The sequence below is a fragment of the Eretmochelys imbricata genome, chromosome 1 (genome assembly GCF_965152235.1).
Source record: "Eretmochelys imbricata isolate rEreImb1 chromosome 1, rEreImb1.hap1, whole genome shotgun sequence".
NCBI classification, from domain to species: Eukaryota; Metazoa; Chordata; order Testudines; family Cheloniidae; genus Eretmochelys; species Eretmochelys imbricata.
This window is the reverse complement of record NC_135572.1, coordinates 14,577,906-14,603,248: the sequence shown is the minus strand read 5'-3', so window position 1 is coordinate 14,603,248 and position 25,343 is coordinate 14,577,906. Positions and strand designations below refer to the sequence as shown.

The 25,343-nt window shown below is 40.2% G+C and overlaps 1 protein-coding gene across 3 annotated transcripts in view; it reads right to left on the bottom strand.

Annotated features, from left to right (window-relative positions):
* FCHSD2 (FCH and double SH3 domains 2) overlaps positions 1-25,343 on the bottom strand; it is a 221,045-nt gene that overhangs the window by 66,053 nt on the left and 129,649 nt on the right. For all 3 annotated transcript variants that reach the window (XM_077840751.1, XM_077840679.1, XM_077840803.1), the window contains exons 7-8: positions 22,193-22,247; positions 21,543-21,671 (exon numbers count right to left, since the gene is read on the bottom strand). In XM_077840751.1, the coding sequence (XP_077696877.1) occupies positions 21,543-21,671; positions 22,193-22,247 (184 nt within the window). The remainder of the gene's footprint in view (positions 1-21,542; positions 21,672-22,192; positions 22,248-25,343) is intronic.

Here is a 25,343-nt window from a genome sequence, read left to right as displayed (position 1 = left end):
TGGATAAATCATACCGCAGAATATTTTCCTGCCAGAAGGCTCTTTTCAGCCAGCTTTCCAAACAATTATCTCAGCAATTTGTAAATACTAAAAGCTGATGATTCCTTTCTGTGGATCAGTTCCAGTGGTGGAGACCAGTTGCATTCAGCTCCCCTCATAAGAGACCACAATAACAATCATAGAGTATCAGGGTTGTAAGGGATCTCAGGAGGCCATCAAGTCCAACCCCCTGCTCAAAGCAGGACCAATCCCCAACTAAATCATCCCAGCCAGGGCTTTGTCAAGCCTGACCTTAAAAACCTCTAAGGAAGGAGATTCCCCCAGCTCCCTAGGTAACCCATTCCAGTGCTTCACCACACTCCTAGTGAAAAAGTTTTTCCTAATATCCAACCGAAACCTCCCCCACTGCAACTTGAGACCATTACTTCTCGTTCTGTCATCTGCTACCACTGAGAGCAGTCTACATCCATCCTCTTTGTAACCCCCTTTCAGGTAGTTGAAAGCAGCTATCAAATCCCCTGTCATTCTTCTCTTCCGCAGCCTAAACAATCCCAGTTTCCTCAGCCTCTCCTCATAAATCACGTGCTCCAGACCCCTAATCCTTTTTGTTGCCCTTCGCTGGGCTCTTTCCAGTTTTTCCACATCCTTCTTGTAGTGTGGGGCCCAAAACTGGACACAGTACTCCAGATGAGGCCTCACCAATGTCGAATAGAGGGAAATGATCACATCCCTCGATCTGCTGGCAATGCTCCTACTTATACAACCCAAAATGCCGTTAGCCTTCTTGGCAACAAAGGCACACTGTTGACGCATATCCAGCTTCTCGTCCACTGTAACCCCTAAGTCCTTTTCTGCAGAACTACTGCCTAGCCGCTCGGTCCCTAGTCTGTAGCGGTGCATGGGATTCTTCTGTCCAAAGTGCAGGACTCTACACTTGTCCTTGTTGAACCTCATCAGATTTCTTTTGGCCCAATCCTCTAACTTGTTTAGGGCCCTCTGTATCCTATCCCTACCTTCGAGTGTATCTACCACTCCTCCCAGTTTAGTGTCAACTGCAAACTTGCTGAGGGTGCAATCCACACCATCCTCCATATCATTCATGAAGATATTGAACAAAACCAACCCCAGAACTGACCCTTGGGGCACTCCGCTTGCTACCAGCTGTCAACTAGACATGGGGCCATTGATCACTACCCATTGAGCCTGACGATATAGCCGGCTTTCTATCCACCTTATAGTCCATTCATCCAGCCCATACTTCTTTAACTTGCTGGCAAGAATACTGTGGGACACCATATCAAAAGCTTTGCTGAAGTCAAGGAACAACACGTCCACTGCTTTCCTCTCATCCACAGAGTCAGTTATCTCATCATAGAAGGCAATTAGATTAGTCAGGCATGACTTGCCCTTGGTGAATCCATGCTGACTGTTCCTGATCACTTTCCTCTCCTAGACGTGCTTCAGAATTAATTCCTTGAGGACCTGCTCCATGATTTTTCCAGGGATGACTGGCCTGTAGTTCCCCGGATCCTCCTCCTTCCCTTTTTTACATGTCTTCCTTCAGACTCTGGACTCTACAGCCTTCTTTCCCCACAGATCTTGAACTGCTCAGTGACTTCCAAAGAGGAAGCTATACCTTATGTCATGCGTTAACTCTCAAATTTGAACAGCCAGCCATTTGAGCAACAAAGGCTGACTGGTAGGCATCTACGTTAGCGGATCTTATGGAAATTAATATAAGGTAAGAAATTCTGCTTTTTAAGGACCAATTTCCATCAGTACAGATTAAATGGGATTTGAATAGCAGAATCCCAAATGACAGGGTGGCAAAGCAAATGACTACACCCTAACAAATTCATCCACCCCAAACAGGGGAATAAACACTAGACCACCTCTGATGGGAACCTGCCAAGCCATCCTCAAATAGGAAGTCAATAACTTTGATGAAGGGAAAGTACAAAATAGTGTAAGAATCCAGGGACCCCTCTGAAGCTTCTTGTCTCACAGGGGTTTGGGATACCGCTCTTCTGCTTTCCCCCCAAATCTTTCTTGAGTCTTTAAAACTGGGCTAGAAATTTCATGAGCTTTTATAAGATTTCTAATCCTTCTCACTCTGGTCTCACTAAAATTGTGTAAATATCGAGCCATTAAGAAAAAAACAGTACACTACAAGCCATTTTTATTTTAGCACTTCTTAAGTTATAACCATGGTTTATATCCAGTGTGATGCTCTACGTAGTGTATTCTTACTGTTACTTTGTCCATACCGTAATATTGCCCATTTGCCTTTCTGGATCTTATCTCCCGCCTATTGTGCCTCTCCAGCTTTCTTCCTAGTTTCAAGCCCCTAGGAAATGTTTTCCCCTGCTGTCCAAATGGAAGTCACAATTAATCTTTACAGTCCCCTTTCTTCAGACAACAAATGATTCATGAAACCCAATCTTTGTCCACCTCCTCAGCTATTAGTTTATTTCCTTGGTCCTTGGAAATGGCAGAAACTCTAGAAAGATTATTCTACAATCCTATTCAAATTCTCTACCAAGGTCTCTGGAGTCATATACATTCTAAAAGGAGTACTTGCGGCACCTTAGAGACTAAAAAATTTATTTGAGCATAAATAAACAATAAATAAACAAACAGCTGTAGCTCACAAAAGCTTATGCTCAAATATATTTGTTAGTCTCTAAGGTGCCACAAGAACTCCTTTTCTTTTTGCAAATACAGACTAACATGGTTGCTACTCTGAAACCATATAAATTCTAGGAAGTTGATTGCTGTGCCATTCATACCAATGTGGACAATGTTTTCTCCTGCAGTCATAAATACTAGTCAGCCACTATAGTACCTCGAGATTTCATTCCTGTTATATACCAAACATTCTCCTGCTGCTTGTAGAACATTTGGTCTACACTCCTTCACCCTGAGTCAGCCAAACAGCTATATGAAGATTATAGGTATCAATCCCACTATGGCTTGTGTGCTAAGCAACCACTGAATGAGCAAATTTCATCCCAGTTCTCATACAAAGAAATTCTACTAACTACCATTAAAGTGTATAAATTACTAGAATTTCATCAATAAATTTTAAAAGAACAAGGCAATAATTTCTGATTATTCCTTTAGTGTGAAATCCACCAGTACCACTTAAGTAACACTGAAGTAGTGGTGCATAGACTTTGTACAGGCTCTCTGCACAGGGGAAAATTTAATTGTGAATGAATAGCCGCAAGTTCTAATTGCTGGTCAGCCATTAACAGTTAAATCAAAGATATCAAAATAACATCCAAAGCCAAGATGCCAAGGAAACAATAAGGATATTTCAATATAGTTTCTTTTTTCTGTCACTTGTTTTCAGCAATGGATTTAAAATTCAACAAAAAAAAATGAGTGTTGCAAAATGAAAAGCTGAATAATCTTTTCTGGATGTCTGTTTCCATGACTTCTAATCCAGGAATGTTGAATGTTTCCAGTTAAAACTTTCAGATTCAGCCCCACCTGCCTCCCAAGTGGAGCACACCCAGGTGTTTCCTGCAGTTGGATATTTCTTTGTATTAGCTACAGCTCCACTCCAAGAAGCACAGGCTAACTGTGGGCAGAGCAAAGCATTTTGGTAACTGCTCTTAACGCATTTCAGCGTGATTTTAAACAAGCTGGTAAATTCCTATTTTCAACTCAGAATGGGCTCTTTCAACATGTTTCACAGGCACACATTTCAAATTCTGCCTCCTCTTCCTCCAATTTTTTTTTTAAGATCTGTCCTTTCCATCAATCCCGAAAGCTAAAATTCTCATTCAGTCTCCTGTCTTGATTATTGTAACCACCTCCGCCCTGACTTCCTCAATTCTTGCATTGCTTTCTCCATATAAGCTACTACAGTGAGGAACATACTCCTAGTCAGTCATTTTGACCACATCACTTCTGCAGTTTCCACAGTATGCATCTGATGAAGTGAGCTGTAGCTCACGAAAGCTTATGCTCAAATAAATTGGTTAGTCTCTAAGGTGCCACAAGTACTCCTTTTCTTTTTGCGAATACAGACTAACACGGCTGTTACTCTGAAACTTCCCCAATAGTTTCCCATCCTTTATTGTATCAAGTTCAAGATTCATGCCCTGCTTAACTTTAGTCTATTCTACTTATTCACCTTTGCCTCCCCCCCACCCCCACATCACTCTTGTGCATTTGCTTGAATTATGAAAATTGAGAACTTGGTAGCCATGCAGACAAGGTGCTGTGTAAACTTCCATGCACAGCTCTGCTTATTCGTTGCAGTCCTGTTATTCCAGCTAATGAACAGACGTGCAGAGTGCATGGCTGCATTTTGTAATGTACACAAATATCTACTAGGCACTAAGATGAGACTAAGCTTTTACATGTCTGCACTGTGGCTTTGGTTAAAAGTCAGAGGTGAAAGGACAATATAATCACCCACTCAGGCCCAGTCCAAAACAGAGCAGTTTCAACAGACTCAGTCATACAGTATGTCTCATGTCATTAACTCATCTAGTGATCATAGTGACTGGCACATTATTTAAGTAACACTAACAAAAGTCTTCTAAATTATCTAAATTTAGATCATACAGAATGGAACATTCATTAACAGCACAAGAGGCATTCTAGAGGCTAAATTACTAGAAAGATCAACTATTAAAATATCAAAATTAATATAAAATGTTAAGTTTTGAAAGCAGCTGCAAAAAGCTGTTTGTGAAGTAACTTCCCTCCACTTGCACACCCAGGCTGTTAATGGAACAAACTAGAAAATTTTGAAATATATAAGTAATATGCACTGTGGGACTGCAGCTCTCTCCAAAAAACTACAAAAATACCATTTAATTTTCCTGTAGGTGCTTTCACAGAGAACCATAGGACAAGGCTTACATGAAATGAAATAAGAATGACTAACAGTCATTAAATTTCTTCAGAATACAGGATGATTCTATGAATTAGTCTACATGAGCACTACCCTCTCTTTAAAGACCCAAATCTACCGTGATACCCACAAAAAACTGTCAACTTACAATGGCTTAAGTAATGGCCAAGTTTGGGATGGTGGATATTTAAACTAGAAATGGACTGCATGTTATTTCACCTCTCTTCCTTCTTTTATTTCTCATTAGTCTTGTTAGATTGTGAGCAACTTGAGACAGGTACGGTGCCTCACTATCTATCTGGACAGTGGCTAAGCTTGTGGGTGCTACCGTAATACAAATAAATAATAGGACTGTCAAGTGATTAAAAATTAATCTCAATTAATCGTGCGATTAATTGTGTTGTTAAACAATAATGGAATACCATTTATTTAAATATTTTTGGGTGTTTTCTACATTTTCAAATACATTGATTTCAATTACAAGACAGCTCACTTTCTATTTATTTTGATTACAAATATTTGCATTGTAAAAAAGCAAAAGAAATAGTATTTTTTAATTTACCTCATACAAGTACTGTAGTGCAATCTCTATCATGAAAGTTGAACTTACAAATGTAGAATTATATACAAAAAATAACTGCACTGAAAAATAAAACTATGTAAAACTTTAGAACCTAGAAGTCCACTCACTCCTACTTCAGCCAATCGCTCAGACAACCAGATTTGGTTACAATTTACAGGAGATAATGCTGCTCCCTTCTTATTTACAGTGTCACCTGAAAGTGAGAACAGGTGTTCACATGGCACTGTTGTAGCAGGCGTTGCAAGATATTTACGTGCCAGATGCGTTAAAGATTCATGTGTCTCTTCATCTTCAACCACCATTCCAGAGGACATGTGTCCATGCTGATGACGGGTTCTGCTCAATAATGATCCAAAGCAGAGTGGACCGACGCATGTTCATTTTAATCATCTGAGTCAGATGCCAGCAACAGAAGCTTGATTTTCCTTTTTGGTGGTTTGGGTTCTATAGTTTCCGTATCTGAGTGCTGCTCTTTTAAGTCTTCTGAAAGCATGCTCTACACCTCATCCCTGTCAGATTTTGGACAGCACTTCTGATTCTTAAACCTTAGGTCGAATGCTGTAGCTATTTTTAGAAATCTCACATTGGTACCTTCTTTGCATTCTGTCAAATCTGCAGCAAAAGTGTTCTTAAAACGAACATGTGCTGGGTCATCATCCGAGACTGCTTTGACATGAAATATATGGGAGAATGCAGGTAAAACAGAGCAGGAGACATACAATTCTCCCCCAAGGAGTTCAGTCAGAAATGTAATTAAGCCATTATTTTTTTTAACGAGCGTCATCAGCATGTAAGCATGTCCTCTGGAATGGTGGCTGAAGCATGAAGGGGCATTCGAATGTTTAGCATCTCTGACACGTAAATACCTTGCAACTCTGGCTACAAAAGTGCCATGCGAACGCCTGTTCTCACTTTCAGGTGACAATGTAAACAAGAAGTGGGCAGCATTATCTCCTGCAAATTTTAACCAAACTTATTTGTCTGAGAAATTGGCTGAAGTAGGACTGAGTGGGCTTGTAGGCTCTAAAGTTTTACATAGTTTTATTTTTTAACGCAGTTTTTTTTAACTTAATTCTACATTTGTAAATTCAACTTTCATGATAAAGAGATTGCACTACATTACGTGTATTAGGTGAATTGAAAAATACTATTTCTTTTGTTTTTACAGTGCAAATATTTGTAATAAAAAATGAATATAAAGTGAGCACTTTATGCTTTGTATTCTGTCTTGTAAATGAAATCAATATATTTGAAAATGCAGAAAACATCCAAATATTTAATAAATTTCAATTGGTATTCTATTGTTCAACAGTGCGATTAATCATGATAAATTTTTTAAATCACGATTAATGTTTTTAGAGTTAATCGACTGAGTTACCTGCAATTAATTGATGGCCCTAATTATAATTAAAGCTGTTCAGAAAAACTTTGATTGGACCATTTCCCATTGGCAAATGGAGTTCCATCGACTGTAAAATTGCAAAAACTGCATAGATTTCACTAAATTTTGTTGAGAAGAAAAATGGAAAAAAGGTTCCAACAATGTTGAAATGGCCCATTACAACATTACTGGAAACATTTGGTTTTTCAATTTAAACCTCCTTTTCATTTTGAAATTTTATTTTGTATTCTATTATATTTTACATTTGTTTGCAATATTGTAGTAACCATGTTAGTCCCATGATATGAGAGAGACAATGTGAGTGAGGTAATAAGAACTCTGTGTAAGCTCAAAAGCTTGTCTTTCATCAACAGAAGTTGACTCAATAAAAGACATTTCACCCACCTTTAAAAAGTCAAAAATCAAAATGAAATGTTTCTATTTAGTTCAATCCAAAATGAAAAATGTTTAGGAATTTTTTTTCCTGGAATTTTTTAAATTTTTCAGTTTTTGTTCCAATTTGGAATGAAGCCAAATTTTGAAATTTCAAAATCCTTTGTGAAATGGAATTTCCACCCCCTGCACAGCTCTAGTTAAAATGCTTAAGTACCCAGACTAATCTAGCGACAGCTGCTCTAGGCATTACTATTTATATGGTTTAGTTTCAATTACTCTAGTTCCCTAGAACTTCGGTCATCAGGGCCTGTGAATGGGGGCCTTGTCCCCACAGACCAGGGATTATCTTGATCATTAGTGAGTCACCCAGCTGATCAATCAGAACTGAAGGGTTTCCCAATCAATCATCTTCAGATAAAATAAGGATGGGTGCCCTGTCAGTCTGAAGAGGAAAAGCTAAGATTGAAGATTCCCTCAGTCTTCTCAGAGGGACATCAATGACAGAGTTCACAGGGCAAGTAAGGAGAAATTATGGGAGTGGGAAAAAGATGTAGTGAACAGTGGGGAAGGGGTGCTCAGCTGCACAGCCACTCATTTCTCTGTATCTGTGTGCAATGGAATAGGGTACATTAATATGCTGAGGAGGAGACTGACTGACACTGGCTAACTTCAACTTTTCAACTGCCCCCTCCAATCCAATCAATATAGCAATCTTGTGTAACTCATTAATTTTGATATTCTCCTTAATTTACATCTCACTGCTCCAAATTTTACAATGTTAAATGCACTGCAGATTTTTGCACTGAACCAAGTAACTACCTTGTCAAATGGAGAAAGGTGGACATTTTGGTAGAGCTCGGTAGAGGATACTCAGGTCTTGGCACTCAGGAAGGCATGGGAGCTGGTTTTGCTGTCTGACACTGCACTGGCAGCCAAATAATTTCTGTGTGTAACTCAAGGCTTTAGCCAAAATCTATAAAGCCCCTAGACGGTCTTTCAGGTCCCTTCTACGATTGCTAACACCAGTTCAGCTCCACTGCTGCTAGCAAAGTCTCGAGTCCGAGAGTAGATTAAATGGCAGTTGCTGATGCTGTTTTAAACACTGACAGTTAGAACTGCTGTGAACAGGGTTAGATGACACAGTGCTGAATATTCAGGACTCCCAAAGTTGCTAACAGTGATGGAGGCAAACTGGTGTTCGCATTGGTGGGAAATTTTTGAAAAACGTGTTTAGTGCAGACAGCCACAGAAGCTGCCTCTTCCCTTGTGGTCCATCCTAGCATCTTTAGTTAATGTAGTTGCTCCAGTTTCAGAGAAGTGAGGGGTAGGCAGGAGATCTACCTACGCTGTATGGAATTTTGCCTTTTCAAACTAAAGCAATGGCACCCAAACACACTGGAGATAAAAGAGAAGTAAAAATATGACGTTAAAGGAAAATTATGTACAACTGGTTTCTTATTTAAGTCTGCAACATTACAAGAAACTTAATCAAGCACAAGACAGCCAGTCTAAACAATTTTACTTCCTCATACCAAAAATAAGCCAGAAAGTACATAGTAAATAGGGAAGGCATGTAACAGGTGACTGATACACAGAAAATCCCCATAAATGAAACCACAATGTCAAAGAATATCAAGTATTCTGTCTATTGAAACTATCCCGCTTTCCCCCAATTCATCCAAAAGCCAATGCCATAATATTTAGCACACTATGGAGGCTCTGACTAGAGGGAAAAAGTGCTTTAGTTAGTCATGCAACCTAGTGAGGTTTGTCAGGCTGTGAAAGGAATTTTTTTTTTTTTTTAATAATGAAAGGTGCACAAATATCTTTAAATAGTCCCTTGCTATTAAACAAAGCACAAGGTTTTCATTCTGATATACATGCTCAAAAAATCACAAAGAACAAGTTAGAGCAGTCGGGATATGTTACGGACCACCTGACCAAGATGGTGACAATGACTGTGAAATGATCAGGGAGAATAGAGAGGCTACAAACGTAAAAAACGCAATAACAACGGAAAACGTCAACTGTCCTCATACTTACTGGATATGTGTCACCTCAGAAAGGGATGCAGAGATAAAATTTCTAGATACCATAGATGACTATTTCTTGGATCAGCTAATCCTGGAACCCACAATGGGACAGGCAATTCTTGATTCAGTCCTAGTAAAGCAGAGGGTCTGGTCCAAGAGGTGAATAGAGCTGAACAGCTCAGTAATAGCAAACATAACATAACTACGTTTCACATCCATATGGAGGGAAAAACACATAAATACCACCAGAGCAGCATTTAATTTTAAAAAGGAGAACTAGTTAAATGAAAAGGAACAGTCACAAGGATGAAATGCCTGCAAGCTGCATGGAGACTATTTAAAAACACCATAATAGAGGCTCAAGCTAAATGTATACCCCAAATGAAAAAAAACCAAAACAGCACTATGGCTAAGCACCAGCTTAAAAGAGGCAGTTAGAGGCAAAAAGGAATCCTTTAAAAACCGGAAGTCAAATCTTACCGAGGAAGATAGAAGGAGCATAAACTCCGACAAGTATAAAAATATAATAAGGTAGGCCACAGAAGAATTTGAAGAGCAACTACCTAAGGACACAAAAACAAATAGCAATTTTTTTTAAGCACATCAGAAACAGGAAGCCTGCCAAATAGTCAGCAGGTTCACTGGATGATTGGGGTGCTAACGTAGCATTCAAGGAAGACAAGGCTGTTATGGAGAAGCTAAATGAATTCTTTGCATTGTTCTCCACTGAAGAAGATAAGGGGGAGATCCCCACACCCAAGCCATTCTTTTTAGGTGATAAATTTGAGCAACTGTCCTGGGCGGAGTTGTCAATAGAGGAAGCGTTGGAATAAACTGATAAACTAAACAGGAGTAAGTCACCAGGACCAGATGGCATTCATCCAAGAGTTCTGAAGGAACTCAGATATGAAACTGCATAACTACTAACAATGGTATGTTACCAATTGCTTAAATCGCCCTCAGTACCAGATGATTGGATGATAGCTAACATAACGCCAATTTTTAAAAACGCCTAACTTCGCTACCAGGCAAACAGGTTGAAACTATAGTAAAGAACAGAATTATCAGGCACATAGATAAACACAATATGTTGGGGGAAGAGACAACATGGCTTTTGGAAAGGGAAATCATGCCTCACAGATCTATTAGAATTCTTCAATGGAGTCAACAAGCATGTGGACAAGGGTGATCCAGTCAATATAGCAGAACACCTTTGAGAAGGTCCCTCACCAAAGCTTTTAAGCAAAGTTAGCAATCATGGGATAAGAGGGAAGATCCTCTCGTGGTCTGTAACTAGTTAAAACATTGGAAACAAAGGGTAGGAATAAATGGTCAGTTTTCGCAATGGAGAGAGTGGGTTATCCAAGGATCTGTGCTGTTCAATATATTCATAAATGATCTGGAAAAGGGACTGAACAGTGAGGTGGCAAAGTTTGCAGATGATACAAAATTACTCAAGATAGTTAAGTTCAAAGCTGACTGCTAAGAGTTACAAAGGGACTCACTAAATTGGGTGACTGGGCAATGAAATGGGAGATAAAATTGGATCTGTAAGTGTAAAGTAATGCACATTGGAAACAATAATCCCACCTATACATACAAAAGATAGATCTTGGAATCATCATGGATAGTTATCTGAAAACATCTGTTCAATGTGCAGCCGCAGTCAAAAAAGCAAATAATGTTAGGAACCATTAGGGAAAAAGAGAGATAAAACAGGAAATAGCAAAATGCTACTATATAAAAATCCATATAGTACCTTGAACGCACCCCTTGAACACTGCATGCAATTTTAGTCACCCCATCTCAAAAAAGATATATTAGAATTGGAAAAGATGCAGAAAAGGAAAACAAAAATGATTACTAATACAGAACAGCTTCCATAAGAGGAGAAATGTTATTTACCCCTTCACATAACACAAGAAACAGTGGTCTCTCAATGAAATTAATAGGCAGCAGGTTTAAAACAAACATAAGGAAATACTTCCTCATGCAATGCACACTCATCCTGTGGAACTCGTTGGCACGGGATGTTGTGAAGGTCCCAAGTATAACTGGGTTCAAAAAAAGAATGAGATAAATTCATGGAGGATAGGTCCATCAATGGCTATTAGCTAAGACGGTCAGGGACACAACCCCAGGCTCCTGGTGTCCCTAAATCACCAACTGCCAGAAGCTGGGACTAGATGACTGGTGATACATCGCTCAGAAGAGTCCTTTTCTGTTCATTCCCTCTGATGCATCTGGCACGGTCCACTGTTGGTAGACAGGATACTGGGCTATATGGACCACTGGTTTGACTCAATATGGCTGTTCTTATATTCTGTAATATGACTCATGACTCTATTGTAGTTCTATTCCCAATCTTGTTTCCAATATGCTTTTGCACTTTCAAGGCAGTTCTTATTTAAAGACCTTACTTTAAAACAGAAGCATTCAAAAGCCATCTTCTGTGAATGAGGCACACATTCTGAGCAATTTTTTTTAAAAGAGTAAAATAGCTTACAAGGGTATTCACTTCTTCAGGTCTGGGAAAGATACACAAGGTGGAACAGGTTTCAGAGTAACAGCCGTGTTAGTCTGTATTCGCAAAAAGAAAAGGAGTACTTGTGGCACCTTAGAGACTAACCAATTTATTTGAGCATGAGCTTTCGTGAGCTACAGCTCACTTTTGTTTCATGTAGGTAGTTAACGCATATTCTAAGGGACCATTCAAAGTGGAGTGGCCCATTAACACCTTTGTGGTCATAGATCAAAAGGGTGCGGGGCTAGTGGGTTACAGACTGTTGTAATAAGCCATAATTCTAGTATCTCTGTTCAGTCCATGATTTTAGTGTCTAGCAGAGTTATGAATTTAAGCTCCCAGGCTCATCTTTTGATAGTGTTGTGCAGGTTTCCTTTGAGGATGAGGACTGAAAGGTCAGATGGCTTTGTGAAATGTTCACCACAGGTGATAGGGTGTTTTTATCTTATCTTTTTCCTGTGAGTGTCCATTTGAGAGCATAGTGATTGGTTTCACGTATGTAGTTGTTATTGGGACATTTAGTGCAATGGATGAGGTATACCTCATGTTGTGATATGCATGTCTAGGAACCATGAATCTTGAAAGGTGTGTTGTGCGGGGTGTTGATCACTGTAGCAGTGGAGATACACTACAGGTTTTGCAAAAAGAAAAGGAGTACTTGTGGCACCTTAGAGACTAACTGGCAGGGTCTGGTGATGCTTTGAGTTGATGTGTCCTAGTCAGTGGGGAGCTTGTATCTGATGATAAGCTTGGAGAGGCTGGAGTGTTGTTTGAAGGCTGTAAGTGGGGGTTCAGGAAAGATTTATATCAGGGTAGGATCCTGTTGTGTGGTATGCACCCCCCGTCCTCTTTTCGGGAGGGTTGGAGTTGTGATACCACCATGACTACAGTCTACCAGACTATCCCTAGTCTGGAAGCAGCATGGCTCAGTGGCCGGAGTCAAGATAGCTGCCCTTGGATGCAGGGCAATGATGCCTAATGGCCAGAGTCAATATAGATGCCCTTTTGTTCGGGGCCGCATGGCCTAGTGGCCAGAGTCTATACAACTGCCCTTGGAGTCAGGGCTGTACAGCCCAATGGCCCAAGTCAGTATGGCTGCTCTGGGGATCAGGGCTCTGTGGCCTAATGACTAGAGTCAATCCAACTGCCCTTGGGCTCAGGACTGTTTGGCCCAAAGACCAGAGTCAGTACAACTGCCCTTGATGTCAGGGCTGTGCAGCCAAAGGGCCAGAATAAGGGGCCGCCACCCAGAGTGGTGGGGATGGGGCAGGGGGACCTGGACCCTCCCTGTGGTGAGTGTGGTCACCACCCAGCCAGCGGGGAACCTACTGCAACATGCTGACTCTCCTCAGGTGGGAGATACTACTGACCCTGCCTCTCTGGGCCACTTCCTACCGTGTGTCCTAAAGCTGGGGTCTGTTAGTCATCGGGGTGCAGAGCTCCTCAGCGAAGGTAGCTGGCTGGGATTCCGACTCCAGTCAGCCGGCCACAGGCAACAGGTCTGCGGAATCTCTGGTTCCTGCACTCAGAGGCTGAGGCAGCTCCTGGGCTGGAGTCTCCACCAAGTGTCCTTCCTCCTCAGCAGTCAGTCTAGAATGAGTTGGTCTGCTCCCTTTTATACTGAGGCAGCAGTTGGAGCACGCCCAGCACAGTGTGAGGGGCAGGACTTCCACTGTCCATAACGTGAGATTAACCCTATCTTGTCTAGTGCGGGGTATGCACACCCCGTCACAGATCTCCATCGAGTATGTTTTATGATAACCCGTTTGTTAGTCCATCCAAAACATAGGAAAAAAAGTTTAAAAGGGGTAAGAAGGAGAAATTTAGGCAGAAATTTATAAGCTCTAAGAGTTCTACAAACAGTGAGTTATAAATAATTTACCATGTCTCTGATTTTTAAGTTATATTGGAATATTTCCTGTTTTTCTGTAGAGATCAAATCTTCACACTTGCTGAAAGATTGTGGTGGATGTGATGTTTGTTAAGAATTTCACAGCCAATTTTTTGCCCGAAGCAATCAATGTAATGATCAAGAACGTGGTTTTTCCACTCTGTGGGGTCCAGTCAGATGATTTTTTTTCTTATAATTGTCAGCCGGGGTGTAGTAATTGTGAGTAGTGTTGTCATTATGAAAGAATTCTTTGACGTGGAGTCAGTGGAAGAATTTTTCTAGTTCTACACGTTAGCATTGTATCAGGTTTGGTGGTGGGGCTGAGAGAGTACAAACAATTCAGCTCCAGCGAGGGGTAGTCTAGATAAACCGATGATGTTCAAATGTTGTGTGGTGTCCATGTGGTGGGTGCTGGTGCCCTGGTTTCTCCCGGAGGCGGTGTTCTGTGGGTAGTAGAATAGTTGTAGTTGGTTCCATTTTTTTGTTTTTGTGTTGGATGGCTATCATCAGGTTTTTCTGATAGCTGTTTTGGATTTCTTGAATGATTTCCATGTAACTTTCCTGGTTTTCCTTTCTTCTCACATACTGGAGGAATGCACCAGAGCTGAAAAAGCACCCACGTGAAATATAAGGTGCAATGTCAGCTAGGACAAAACACAGCATAGGGAGGGATGGTGTTGCCCCTGGACCTTTGGGTCTGACATAGAAAAATGTGGAAGGACCAAAATCTCTTCTTAATGATATCTATATGTTACACATCTTACTCACCAGTATTGAAGTATAACGGGGAAAACAGGCCAGAAGACAGCAATGAAGCATAAAAAATTACAAATAGGATACTGAAAAAAGATTCAAGCAGAAGGACTTAGAAGCACTCTGATGTTTCTTCATAAGGAGAACAGTTTTAGGGGGTGTATTTCCAGCACTCTGCATACTGTCTTAAATATGCAAGGCCCATTAAATGTTAGTGAGAGCTGTGACTCCAGTCCATGATGCAAGGTAACAAAAGATTACCCCTTTGTGACTTGCAATACGAAGAAAATGCGCACTACAATGAAAATATGTACAGTGTGACAAAGTTCCTTCTCTAATTTGGTGGGTCCCGCGCTTATTGGCGGATTTTCTCGCCTCAGAGATTCACAGTAGCCCTCAGTTTGGCCACTTTCGTGGCTCAAATCTGCCGTTCACTCAGATAACCTCATCACTGGCCAGCATGGGGCAAAGGAAGGAGAACAATCCCCACAGTCTCTGCTGGTCCACCTAGTGGGTCGGGGGACAGGCCAGGGACCTTCCCCTTTGGTGGGACCCACAGTCCAAGTCAACTCCTCCTGTATCCCCAAGAGGGAGTTGGGGGAACCCAGGCCCGCCCTCTACTCCGGGTTCCAGCCCAGGACCCTGTGGATCACAGCTGTCTATAGCATTTTGTGTAACACTTGTGTGACAGCTACAACTCCCTGGGCTACTTCCCCATGGCCTCCTCCCAACACCTTCTGTATCCTCACCACAGGACCGTCCTCCTGATGCCAGATAGCATTTGTACTCCTCAGTCCTCCAGCAGCGTGCCCTCTCACTCAGCTCCTTGCGTGCACCTCACTAACTGGAGTGTGAGTCTTTTTAAACCAGGTGTCCTGATGGGCCTTAATTAATTCTAGCAGCTTCCCAATTGGCTACAGGTGTCCTAATTAGCCTGCCTGCCTTAATTAGTTCTAGAAAGTTCCAGAGTATTCTGGAATAGTCCCTCTTATTTTACCCAGGGAAAAGGGACCTGCTTAACCTGGAACTAATGTATCTACCTTCGACCACTCTTTTGTAGCCATCTGACCTGACCCTGTCACAACAGCCAACGTTTAATAACTATCTACTTTAATAAGGATCTTAACCGAAGACTTACTGACTTGTCCACTGACTCTCAAGAAGTTTTATATAAACTGTGTTTTGAAAAAAAACTATTCTTATTAGGGATAATCTTGTGGTTAGGCACAGGACTAGGAGACATGACATCTTCATTCTGTTCATAGTTGTCAGAAACTTGTGTGACTGAATGAACTCACTTAACCACTCCATGTCTCTGTTTCCCTGTACCTCACAGGAGTGATGGGAGACATCGTGCGAATGAACATTTTTATTTAGCTTAAGCCAACTGCCACAGCAACGTTTATTTCAGAATTTTTCACAGCAACAGGTAGCAGTCGGTTCACCTTTAACAGTAAAAGGCGTATCCCTCTCTTGCCGTTGCTTATTTTTGAATGAGCAAACAATGGATTCATTGCTTAATCAGCAATGTGTGCAGATTAGCCTGGTAATCACAGAATCATAGAAGATTAGGGTTGGAAGAGACTTCAGGAGGTCGTCTAATCCAATCCCCTGCTCAAAGCAGGACCAACACCAACTAAAGCATCCCAGCCAGGGCTTTGTCAAGCCGGGCCTTAAAAACCTCTAAGGATGGAGATTCCACCACCTCCCTAGGAAACCCATTCCAATGCTTCACCACACTCCCAGTGAAATAGTGTTTCCTAATATCCAACCTAGACCTCCTCCACTGCAACTTGAGACCATTACACCTCATTCTGTCATCTGCCACCACTGAGAACAGCCGAGCTCCAGCCTCTTTGGAACCCCCCTTCAGGTAGTTGAAGGCTGCTATCAAATCCCCCCTCACTCTTCTCTTCTGCAGACTAAATAACCTCAGTTCCCTCAGCCTCTCCTCATAAGTCATGTGCCCCAGCCCCCTTAATCATTTTTGTTGCCCTCGGCTGGACTCTCTCCAATTTGTCCACATCCCTTCTGTAGTGGGGGACCAAAACTGGATGCAGTATTCCAGGTGCGGCCTTACCAGTGCTGAATAGAGGGGAATAACCACTTCCCTCGATCTGCTGGCAGTGCTCCTACTAATACAGTCCAATATGTTGTTGGCCTTCTTGGCAACAAGGGCACATTGCTGACTCATATCCAGCTTCTTGTCCACTGTAATCCCCAAGTCCTTTTCTGCAGAACTGCTGCTTAGCCAGCCGGTCCCCAGCCTGTAGCGGTACCTGGGATTCTTCCTTCTTAAGTGCAGGACTCTGTACTTGTCCCTGTTGAACCTCATCAGATTTGTCTAGGTCACTTGGACCCTATCCCTACCCTCCAGTGTATCTACCTATCTCCCCAGCTTAGTGTTATCTGTGAATTTGCTGAAGGTGCAATTAATCCCATCATCCAGTTCATTAATAAAGATGTTGAACAAAACCGGCCCCAGGACCAACCCCTGGGGCACTCCGCTTGATACAGGCTGCCAACTAGACATCGAGCCGTTGACCCTGACAATCTAGCCAGCTTTCTATCCAGCTTATAGTCCATTCATCCAATCCTCATTTCTTTAATTTCCTGGCAAGAATACTGTGGGAGACTGTATCAAAAGCTTTGCTAAAATCTTGTTAACCAGTGGTAAAAAGACAGATAAGATTTTATACAAAACAATTCCCTGGAAAAGAAATTAATCTTAAAAGTGAAATGGAATTTATAAAAAAAAATATACATTTTTTGTCTTCCATTTAAACAAATTGGAATCGTGTTCACTCTAATAATATAGAGCAGTGGTTCTCAACCAGCGGTCCGGGACCCCCTGGGGAGCCATGAGCAGGTTTCAGGGGGGCCCCTAAGCATGGCCAGCATTAGATTCGCTGGGACCCAGGGCAGAAAGCCGAAGCCCCACTGCATGGGGCTGAAGGCTGGGGCCCTGAGCCCCGTCACCTCAGGCTGAAACCAAAGCCTGAGCAACTTAGCTTTGTAGTGGGTCCTGTGGCGGCCCACTGTCTTTTCTTTGGTGTACAACTGATTCTAACGTTGAAGAAGGAGGATTAAATTTCTTGTTCACTATCTATTGAAAGCTACTAGTTATACCACCACCCCATCCCCATCTCTGCCACTACACGTAACATTAGCCTGATATTTCTACTTAAATGATAAGCCCTTAATATTGGCATTTAATTTTTTTCATCAAATTTCATTATTAATACCCAGTGAGATGAATGAGATACTTTGCAGGCTGTTGGCAGACTCAGGTACACATTACTGTCATCAGTTGACATTCAGTTCACACTTTTAAGGGCCAGAGGCTAATTTTTTTTAAAAAAAAAATATTAAACATTAGATTCTAGAGCATAATAACCTAGCTTTTTTTAAAACACTTGTAATTTTGTAGCAATTAAAAAGAAAATATTCAGTGATTCAGAGTCACACATATAAATGTTCCCATTCTCTCCTTTCATTTGTGACATCTACTTTCCTCTTGTCTTTAAATGTGTAAACTCTTCATGGCAGGTAGTACTGTATGTGTTTCAATATCTTTGTACAATGGCTAGTACATAAGCTCCTCAATCCTTACTGGTGCTTCTAACACAAAGAAGAAACAAGCATAATTACACATGGTGCTTTCACTAACAATCATTTGTATATCTTTGTAGCAAGCTTAAGCTAAAAATGTATTTATTTTATGAAATTTGTGTGTCAAATTGTATGTGCATCTAGAGATCTCTGACAGGTACATTACATACATTGAAAGACTAAATATAAAAACATGCATTTAAAAACATTTAAAATTACATCTTGAGCTGCCATATTCAGAATGGTATGACTTAATTATTGACATTCTCAGTAGACAAAACTATGCATGGTAATTCAAAATAAATATAAATGAATGGAATAAATGTAAATAAATAGCAAAGATAACTGGCCATTTATTTTACAGCTCTACCGACTAACATATGAAACTGATTTCATATAAAAAACAAGAACAAAACAGCAAGCTTTCAAAGCAGCACGATAAAGCTTCAGAAACTGCAAGGTCACTGCAATGGGAGTTGCACAGAGTTCTACAGTAACGACTATAAAAACTGTGAGTCAGCAGCCGTCAGCACTGAGGACAACAGATTGGATGTATTCCAGCCAAGCAAGTCGGGCATCAAATGAGTGCACTGTGAAATAGATAAGTAGACCACTGTCCCAACACTAAAAATACACAGTGCAAATTCTTATTCTGGAAACAATAAACTGATTAAAGCTAAAAACACACAAAAAGCCAGTATCACACACCAAAAGAACTGCAGTTTTTGAAACATTTGCAAATAAGCTACAAGCTTTACATTCTTACATAGAAATAACGTATAATGAACAAACATTTTCAAGCCATTTTTCATTTGTAAAGTGTATCCATTTGGTTAAAACATTGGAAATTTATACCATTTTAGAATAATATAAATAGAAAATGTGTAAACATCAGATAGAGTAGGCACAGGACGGCTATTAGCCAAATCCAAAGACAAATTCCAAAGCAACAAACATTAAACCAAATATGAACTATTTTTATACCTGAATACTGCTTTTTAAAAATATCTCTGCTAGAAAAAGAGCATATAAGACCCTTTGCATTTAAAAAACTCACAATAGAATGAGGATGGCCAACTAGTGAGTTTTCCCCACTCTTAGAAGCCCTACTTTAAAAAAGAAACAATAGATGGCTCAGTTAAGTGTTTTGAATTTTTGTGCGTTTTTTTTTTAAATCTGAAGATTAAACTTTCCCCAAATAAACAAAGTGTACAAAAATGCCATTTGTTAAATTCATACAGACAATATACTAGTAGTTGAAGCATACAAAATAGAACATGGATAATATTTTAGATTACATAGGATTAGTAATGTTTCATGTTATTTTGTGTCATCAGGTCAGTTCTCAAATCTGGATGTACTTGGTGTGCCTGTTGGAGAGTGTTGATATTTGTGACATAGCCCACAGGTGTGTTTACTCTGGTAGCTTTTCCTGGATGTCTAATAGACCATATGTGTTTAATTTCCACTTGAGACAACAAAGGTCTAATCATTAATGTTTTCGTAAAAGATAAATACCTGCCAATTTTTTTTATTACTGTCATATCCAAGAGGTACCCTTTTAAAAGCAAACTATGAACATTACGTCCCATAGCAATGGAGATTGGAAACTTAGCTAGGAAAGGAAAAAAATTATAGATTCATAGATTGAGGCCAGAAGGGACCATTGTGATAATCTAGTCTGACCTCCTGTGTAACACAGGCCATAGAACTTCCCCAAAATAATTGCTCGAGCATATCTCTAACCTCTGAGGATTGGACAAAAAGCGACGGGCTTAAATTGCAGCAAAGGCGGTTTAGGTTGGACATTAGGAAAAACTTCCTAACTGTCAGAGTGGTTAAGCACTGGAATAAATTGCCTAGTGAGGTTGTGGAATCTCTGTCATTGCAGATTTTTAAGAGCAGGTTGGACAAACACCTGTGAGGAATGGTCTAGATAATACTGAGTCCTGTCCTGAGTGCAGGGGACTGGACTACATGACCTCTCGAGGTCCCTTCCATTTCTATGATTCTATGATCTTTTAAAAAAATCCGATCTTGATTTAAAAATCATCAGTGATGGAGAATACACCATGTGCCCCTTATTTCCAGATATAACACATTTCCAGATGTGTTATACTTTTCTCTGCTGGACTGAAGAGTTCATTATTAAATATTTGTTCCCCATGTAGATACTTACAGACTGTAAACAATTCATCCCTTAATATTATCTTTGTTAAACTAAATAGATTGAGCTCTTTGAGTCTATCACTATAAGGCATACTTTCTAATCTTTTAATCATTCTTACTTCTCTGCTCTGAATCCTTTCAATTTATCAACATCCTTCTTGAATTTGTGGATACCAGAACTGGACACAGTATTCTAGAACTAGTCGCAACAGTGTCAAACAGAGACTCTGTTTATGCATCCCAGGATTGCATTAGCTTGTTTGGCCACAGAGTCACACTGACAGCTAGTATTTAGTTGATAATCCATCACCACCCCCAAATCTTTGTTTCAGAGTCACTGCTTCCCAGAATAGAAGCCCCTATTCTATAAGTATAGTCTATATTCTTTGTTCCTAGATATATACCAAGCGATCCAGGATGCTCTGAATCAGTAACCTGCCCTCTTCATTATTTACCACTTTCCCAATTTTTATCAGTGATGATTTTGTTTTCTTCCATTCACTGATAACACTGGAAACACACCAGATCAATAATGATTTTCCATTTTCTCTTACATTTTGAGACCTGTCAGCTAGCCAGTTTTTAATCAATTTTATGTGTGCTTTGTTAATTTTATATAGTTTTAGTTTATTAATAAAAATATCATGTAGTACCAAGTCAAATGCCTGACAGAAGTTTAAGAATATTACAACAACACTATTACCTTTATCAACCAAATTTATAATCTTATCAAAGAGGTATCAATTTACTTTGACAGGATCTATTTTCCATAAAGCCATGTTGATTGGCATTAATTATATTACCCTCATTTAATTCTTTTTTAATTGAGTTCCATATCAGCCACTCCATTATCTTGCCAGGGATTAATATCAGACTGACAGGCCTATAATTACCAGGTTATCCTGTTTACCCTTTTTAAATATTGGCACAACACTAGATTTCTTCCAGTCTTCTGGAACGTACGCAGTGCTCCGCAACTTTTTGAAAATTAACATTAATCATTCAGCAAACTCCTCCGCCAGCTCTTTTAAAACTCTTGGATGCAAGTTATCTGGACCTGATGATTTAAAATGTCTAACTCTAGTAGCTTCTGTTTACCAGTCTCCAGAGAGACTAGGGGAATGGAAAGGGCGTTACCAAATTCTCTTATTTTGGGGTTGATGGTGATCAGGAACATAGAGGAGGGTTAATATTGTGACCTACCCTGATATATTTGGATAAAAGTACATGGATGTCAACATATGTATTTCATGAAAACAATATTTGTATCTCATGAATCCTCATCCCCACCCCGATAATGAAAATCAAACTACATTAGCTCCCTTACCTTCATAATGTTCACTAAGTCTGTCTGATAGTAGCGATCCTGGTGTGCATTAGCAGCTGCTAAAGTGAGAAGGTAGTCATTCCTTGCATGGGTAGCCTTTGAATTACACTCGGACCGTCGTGCTTTTAACTATATTTTAAAAAAAGGAAATCAAATATAAGGCAGCTGATTTTGTACTTTTATACTATGAACAAAGCATTAAAATATATATGGCTTTAGATGGGTTGTTATATTTGTTGCTGCTTTGAAGAATATTTCTATTATTTGTACATATACTTTATACAATTTTCATTAGGCAAAATTCCAGCACAAATTTGTGAATGGCTGAACAGATCCATAATGTGCTTGTACTTGATTATGGGGAAACATTCTGTACCAACTGGTCAGTCGTTTTAAAGACAGTATGCCTGATAAAACATGAGGCCTTTCTAGATTTCAAGATAACATTAGTTATGTGTCCCATGAAAGTGACATAATGAAGTGAGCTGTAGCTCACGAAAGCTCATGCTCAAATAAATTGGTTAGTCTCTAAGGTGCCACAAGTACTCCTTTTCTTTCTGCGAATACAGACTAACACGGCTGTTACTCTGAAACCTGTCATAATGCTTTACTATAGTTTTAGTGAGTAGATAATTTATTTTTAAACTCACCTTTACACTTGCCTTCTGTAAGCTTATCCTTGACTGAAAAAGACTAAGCTTGGACCTGTATTAAAAGTCAATAGAATAGATTAATATCAGAAGTTGTCTCTGGGACAGATAGGGACATAAATAGGCTATCTGATAAGGGGGAGGTTTCCTTTGGGGTTAAATAAATGCAGTAAAATAATTCAATAGCAATTTTTTAGGCTAAACATTTTATTTTTATATTCAAGAGTAAAAATTAAGGGTTTTAGGAAGTGGTTACACACATTGAACAAGCTCATTTGCATAATCAGCTATCTTCACTGCATATTCTGAAATGTTTTGCTCAGTCTTACACTAATTTTCAAACAATGATTAAATACAACACGGCAGAAAGCTCTGGTTGCAACAGGAACTCTCCAAGTTCTTTTGTTGTTTGTTGCTTATTGGCTATTTGAAAGTCTTCCATTTGATAGCCAGGGTTGCAAACTTGAGCTACTTGCTTTCTAATGGGGTAGCAATGTAAAATCACCAGCAATCAATTCAGGTAAGGTTGAGTGAGGTCTGCCCACAAAGAATTTTTTTAAAGCAGATGTTAGACTAATTTTGAAACTTTGATCAGAGGGTAGGAATCAGTTTGTTTGTTTTTTCCAGGTTAATCATTTAAAAAAAATGCCAGAACCCATACAAGCATCTTAAGAACATCAGGCTTATTTGCAATGAGGTATGAAGGAAAACTTAACTAAAATCATGAACACTTGAATTCTGAAACATTATTCTGTTTATACTACAGGGAGAAAAAAAATTGTGAAACAGACACTATGAACTAATGCTTTAAATCAGATGATAGCTAAGCTTTCTGAAAACATATTAACCCTGAAGAGGTCAAAACAACCAATGTTCTCAGAAATAAAACATTATCCAATAACTGTAAATTTTACCTTGTGTTTTATCTCACTTTATGAGCAACAAGCATCCATAAATACCACCCAAGAAGATGGCATTTGAAATGGAGTAAATAACAACAGCCCTAAATAACTGTTGTACATAAAGAGAACATTACACATTCTTTTTGGGTGGGACTGGAGCATCCTTCCATGGACAAAATTATTCCTGATTAAAATAACTTTGTTCAATTTTTTAAAAAGCTTTCTAAAATTTCATACGTAAAACTGATAAAACACCAACTTTAGCTACATTTGATTCTGATGATATGATATATAACCATACCATCCCTATTGATAAGTACCTTCACTACTCTCATTTAACTTCAGTACAGTTTTCCCACTAAGTCTATATTAGAAACTGGGTCTACATTAGAAACTTTAGCGGGGATAGTAATGATGGCTAGAATTTTTTTAATTATGTTACAATATTGGCAAAAGCCCTAGAGTATATAAGGTTGTGGCAGCATAAGAGGGCTTTTGCTTTAAAGTAAAACAGGATAAGCTATACTGGCAAAAGCAATTTTTTCAAGGTAAGTGTTGTGTATACTAGGAGGGTTTGCAGATATAGCTATATTAGTTTATACCTGGCCTAAGTCTATTCTAAAGAAGCTGGCAACTACTGTGATGCAATGTTACCACAAAAAGCCAATGGGCATATATTGACTGTTTGGTGTGTCAGGTGGAGGACAGAAGAGTAAGAAAAAGGATTCCTCAATGACTGGTAGCTTCTATACTTGTTTTAAGAAGACCTCCATCCCCAAGACACAATAGCTGTTCTATTCTGAGCTGCCAATCGAGGCCACGTAGACCCCTCCCACCCCGAGCAGGCCTGCCGATGGGGATGGGTGGGGGGGGGGGCAAAGGGCGCAACTGCCTAAGGGTCCAGGCAATTTAAAAGGGGCCAGGAGCCCCGGGCGGGCCGCAGGGCTCCTAGGCGTGTGAGGGGGGTTCCGGCAGCAGTGAAGGCAGCCAGGCGGGCATGTGGCAGCCCTGGCCATGCCGGAAGATCGTGCTCAGCAGCTCAGGTGCAGCAGCTCGCTGGGCACCAGCCAGCACAGGTGCAGCACTGCCCAAATGTCAGAAGGACCTTTCTAGGGGGCCCATTGACTGTTCTGCCCTGGGCAGAACCGTCCCTAGGGCACGGAGAATCGAGGTAACCGCTCCAGGCCTCGTGCTTTGGGGGCCTCCGTCAGCCAGTTGCGATTGGTCAGCACGGTTGGTCCCAGAAGTGACGAATTCGTCACTTCCACCCCAAGCCCCATGTCCCCTGAGGGAAGGCCCTGGGGCGTGGAATTGCTGTCGGCGGGCCTGTCCCCAAGTAGGGGGCAGGAGAAGGAAAGCTCTACAAAGAGTATTGGGCTCCCTATTGAAAGAGCATGTAATTGGCCTCCAGGATCCAGGGAGATCTGATTGAGACCTGCCCATTCAATTTGAATGCCCTCTGCTTCCACAGCAACTTCAGGGCCCCTGGAGCTCCTTCCAGCTCTCTGGCAACATGGCTGTAGCCTGGCTTCCTCCACCCACCCTGGTCTCTGGAATCCCTCTCAAGGGGAACTCTACATTAAGGAGAGATTTCTGTGAAAAAATTAAGATTGCCTCAGGCTTCATTAAAGCCCTGTTGGGCTTCCCACAAACATAAGAATTCTTGGATTCATGGAGGGCTCTCTAACTATGCCCTTTTACTGCCCACAATTTGAAAGTGATTAATAGTTGGTACTGTTATTCTTATTTCTGGTACTGTTACTCTTATTTTTATTTTTTTAAATTAATGTGTTGCAAAAGGTATCCACATTAGTTAGCACCATCTCTGAACTCCCAGGTGAATTAGATTGTCCCAAGCTGTGTTTTTTTCTGTAAGATTTATAAATGGAGAAGGATACAATCCCTTACTTGTGGTAAATAAAATATTTTACATTTTTCCTGCTTTTTCTAAGATTTACACTTGATTTTTAGTTGACTAATTGCATAAAGCTGTTTATAACATTCATTATAACATTTAGTTGTTTATAACATTCATCCAAACTTAGCTTTCCAAAACCCTCAAACCACCAATATTTTGGATAACTTTCTAGTTCCAATTAGAAAACAAAATGTGCACACGAAAAGCTGAAAACTTATGTCAGTAAATTCTAGTATAAAAAGGATATCTAGAATTTGATAGTGTTTATGTTATACTCCCAGCCTTCATAAAATGCTCATTTAAGAAACTGGAGGAAAACAGCACTGTATAC